This window comes from Aplysia californica, unplaced genomic scaffold (assembly GCF_000002075.1).
Source record: "Aplysia californica isolate F4 #8 unplaced genomic scaffold, AplCal3.0 scaffold00486, whole genome shotgun sequence".
In the NCBI taxonomy this organism is placed as follows: Eukaryota; Metazoa; Mollusca; class Gastropoda; order Aplysiida; family Aplysiidae; genus Aplysia; species Aplysia californica.
The window spans coordinates 165,712-170,167 of record NW_004797756.1 but is presented as its reverse complement, the minus strand read 5'-3'; the positions used below and the strand labels follow the sequence as shown (position 1 = coordinate 170,167).

At 42.2% G+C, this 4,456-nt stretch overlaps 2 protein-coding genes across 2 annotated transcripts in view; one reads left to right on the top strand and one right to left on the bottom strand.

Moving 5' to 3' along the window:
* LOC101854817 (calpain-A) overlaps nt 1–493 on the bottom strand; it is a 24,293-nt gene extending 23,800 nt beyond the window's left edge. The window contains exon 1 of the mRNA XM_005105697.3: nt 205–493. Coding sequence (XP_005105754.2) covers nt 205–384 — 180 coding nt within the window. The 5' untranslated portion in view covers nt 385–493. The remainder of the gene's footprint in view (nt 1–204) is intronic.
* LOC101854598 (calpain-A) overlaps nt 444–4,456 on the top strand; it is a gene marked incomplete in the record, with an annotated part of 21,692 nt that continues 17,679 nt past the window's right edge. The window contains 1 exon segment of the mRNA XM_035971711.1: nt 444–506. Within this exon segment, the coding sequence (XP_035827604.1) occupies nt 444–506 (63 nt within the window).

The window sequence follows — 4,456 nt, the reverse complement described above, 5'->3', positions numbered from 1 at the left end:
GAAAGAGAGAAAGAGAGAAAGAGAGAAAGAGAGAAAGAAAAAGAGAGAGAAAGAGACCGAGAGAAAGAGACCGAGAGAAAGAGAGAAAGAGACAGAGAGAAAGAGACAGACAGAGACAGACAGAGAGAGAGAGAGAGAGAAAGAGAGAGAGAGAGAAAGAGAGAGAAACTCTGTTGAGAATTCTTTTCTGGAACGGTAACTTACGTTTGGTCTTAACCACTGAACAGGAAAAGCTGGTGGCGTGCTGAAAAAAAGGGACGAGTCTACTGGTAAGAACGTTGGGTCTTCGTACAACTGTCTTCGTTTCAAGTGGTCAGTTCGCACTGCATCGAACTCACGACGCTTTTGTTCTACAATCGTTGGGTCCTCCGCTCCGCTCGACATGGTTTAATCCACACAAAAATTACTCCAGTAAGAACCACCTTCCCAAACAAAGTGCCAATATGCACACTAGCCTAGCTTACGTCTTCGACACGGGTATGGGGAACCTCCCACTGGCAATGGCGGTACGCAAAATTAATGTACGGTATTTATAGGCGGACTTTCACGGGTTATAATTGGATAAACTTGAGACCAAAAAAAAATTAGATCTACTCTCGAGCGTAGGGGTGAAAGGGTAAAAAAAAACCCCACCTAATAAAAATGTATTGTTTTACCATTCTTCGCTTGAGTGAACCACAATTCACAACCCCACAGGAGTTCGTGTCCTCTTCGCTGAACGTGAGTAGCTTGGCCCAAATCGCATAATTCTGATCTCATGTTCCTGGACCTGACAGGACATAATGTGCTCAACAATGGGTGGGATCTAAAAAAAAAAAATTAAAAAAAGATTTTTCTTTTCCCACGAGTGAGGAGAGGAATTTTTCAATTTTTTTGTGTTAAAAATGTTTTACGTGGCTCACAACTGCATTCACATGAGCGCGCGAGACACATTTTCAGTTTGATGGACACTAATTTAAAATTTGCCCTGGTGGCGGTCGGTGCCTTCTCTGATTGATTTTTAGGCACAACAAGGGATCTTTAACTTGCGCAACTTGCGCAACTTGCGCAAGGTACCTCCGAGATTGGTTTCTCCCTTAACCGAGAGGGCGAGGTGTTAGATCTTACCTACCCAAAGATCAGGGGTGTGGCTGAAAGACAGCAGTAGGAAAGATTCAATGTAAAGCCGTAGAAAAACATCAGATTGTCAGGAAGTCCAGAGGAGGTGGAGGGGGCGGGTGGTAGGGCAGAAAGTGGAGACGAAAGTAGACGATCGCACATAATTAGAGAGCAAAAAATATTTTTAGAAGCTGGAACCTATTGAATGAGAGGCGAACACCGTACCTTTAGACCACGATAATCCCCCCCCCCCCGCCCCAAAACAGTTTGTAATGGCTGGTTTTAAAAAGTGTCTTCATGAGCGACTTTTAAGCGCTGTTGTCATGTTTTTGTGATAGCTTGTTCTTATTCATCTATCCACGTTAAACAATGATTGATTTAACAATGTTATAAGCCAGCGACTTAAAAAAACAAAGATTATAGTCTATACTTTTTAAAAATCGTGTTCTAGTAATTGGATTATAAAGGTTCTTTATTTGGGTCCAATATTAAATGACACCCTTGTACTTGTGGTGCACACATGATCACTACAATAAATAAATTATTTACAGAAACTTAGCCTACGGATTGCTCATGTTGAGGCAGTGACACCACCCTGCCCCCACATTTAAGCGTAAGCGCGTAGCACCCCTGCCCCCTCCTTCGTCTATAGGTGTACCGTGCAAAGTTTAACCTTTTGAGCCCTGACCTCCTAAGGCTACTGTGCCCCTCTGCCTGAGCTCCTGAGCGATAATATATATTACTAACATTCATTATATAATCGTCAGAATCACTGTCCTTGTTTTGTTTGTTTAGTATAGGGTTTTACGGCGCTCGCAACTGCATAAGGTCATATGAGCGCGCGGGACACACCTAATACTTTTTCGTTGGTAGGAAATTTTGAATTTTGCCCGGGTGGCGGTCGAAGCCTACTCTTATCGATTTTAGACCACCAAGGGATCTTTAACGTGCGCAACTTGCACACGGGCCCTCCGAGATTTTTCGCCCTTGTCCGAGAAGGCTAGGTGTAGATCTTTTCTACCAGAAGATCAGGGGTGTGGCAGAAAGACAGCAGTTAGGAGGAGCCAAGGAGTAGCAGTAGAAATGCTGCAGAAGAGTCAGGAGCCCAGAGGAGGGGGCAAAGGAGGTGAGGGGGTGGGGGCAGAAATTGGAAATGAAAGCAGACAACAGAACATTGTTAGAGATCAGGAAAGGATGTGAAAGGAGACAATTTTAGAGAAGAAAATATTTTGGTCGCTACCCGGAATCGAACCCGGGACCTTTGAATGAGAGGCCAACACCTTAACCTCTAGGCCACGAGAGCCCCCAATCACTCTCCGTATCCTACTCAGGGTAGACTTCGTCATTACTAGCATATAGTTCCGAAAGATCTTTAAACTAGATCTAGTCAATGACGCCTTGTGTAGTAAACACGGTTTCCCACACGCATTTTGTCTCAGACGGGGCCAGTTGGGGATGGGGTCTCACTCACTGGTATACAGTGGCTTATAGGCATACGGGCAGTTTTACGCACCATCGGTGTAACGTTGGCTATGGTTCAAAGGGTTAATATGCGCTGGCAAATAATTAATAAATGAGCACAAAAAAAATGTTTTAACGCGACAGTCGAAAGTGAGCAAGCTAAAGGCGCCACCTCGTAAATCTTGAAAAGTACGCACTACTCACCCGTCTCTTTGATCGCATTTCAATAGTTATAGTTTCATAGGCGTTTCGTGAAAATGTGGTGCTAATAGAAGTAGGTCAATTTTTAAGGTGTATCCTGAAAATACCTTGTTTTTAAATCCCTTTTAGGCTAACCAAGAAAGTGTGTTGGAACCTCATTTCGCAGTGCCCTTCATTAGATCTAATGGGCTTTTAGAATCTGTTTGTCATACACGTTTTCAGACCGGCAACAAAGACCTGAGAAGATCAAACAGAGTTATTTGTCTCACCCCGCTTTAATCGTAGACAGATGAAAGTGAACAAGCTACATTATGTTCATGTATTGATAGTTTGGGTAGATTATATTGATAATAAATAGCTTTTTGTAAAAGGTAAATTCCCGTTCAATGGCAAGCTTTTTGCGCTTTACAGTCTATTTTACATTTACTCGTAGATGTATTACCCCAGCAGATCTGAGAGCATACTGTTTGGAACAATCTCTACCTTTTTGGGAAGCATACAGTTCAAGCTGCCATTTTACAGGCACCGAAATACTAACATACTGACGTTCCCCTTTCCTGTGTATGGCCGTATGCCCATTTACACCTGTGTGAAGTGAGGACAAATTTGTATGAAGTGCTTTTCCCAAGGACACACGGTCGGGCCTGAGCTTCGAAACCCCAAAAACCCATAACCTCCTGTTTACGATTCCGATAGTCTTACCACTGGGCTACCGACACTGCATTCATATAATTGCTTTTGTTATTGGTTATGAGATTTTGTTGGGCAGTTCGTTATCGTTGTATTTTTGTTGATCCCTTTGCTGTTGTTGTTGTAGTTTTGTTTTTTTGTTTTTTTAGGGGGGGAGGGGGTAGTTTTCTAATTCCTCATTTAGCCTCTACTTTATTCATATAATTATGCATAGGCTTTTTTATAAGTTTTTTTTTCAGTTTTCACTCCAATGATCCATAATTTTGCTTTCTATATTGGGCTAATTTTTACGCGCGTCTGTCTGTGGCCAAGTACTGTTACAGCTTGTTCGCCTTTTTCTGTCCGCAATATATAATACATCTAGCTCACTTATCAATTTACTTATACCCACAAAACTTTGCATGGTACTTCTACTGGCCAACGACGGAAAAAAAGATGGATGCATACTCAGGATCACTATAACTAAAATGAATTACTTTGATCTGCAGAAACCTATCCAACTAATTGCTCATTTTGAGACGGCGACACCACCCTGCCCTGACATTTCAGCGTAAGTTTGTTGATTTCACCTGCCGAATGTCTATAAGCTTGTTCACATGAACAAATCATAGACGTCTCCACGTGTCTCGAAAATTACTCACCCCCTCTCTTGAATCGTGTTTCTTGGGTGCAGGTTAAAATGTGGTGTTGAGGAAAACAATTATGTCAACGTTTACATTTTTTAGGTGTATGCTGTAAATCCCCCCCCCCTTTTTTTTTAAACCCGCTTTTGACTTATATCAAAGAAAACGCGTCGGAACCTTAGTTTGCTGAGACCTTTATGAATGAGCTTTTAGGTTCTGTTGATCATCCAATTTTTAGACCAATTTTTTAGTCTGATGTCAGTCTCTCTCGGTCTCTTTCTCTCTCCCTCTTCTTCGTCCTCACTCTCATAATACTTTCCTACATACGCGCAAACATTTTACACACACACACACACACACACACACACACACACACACACATA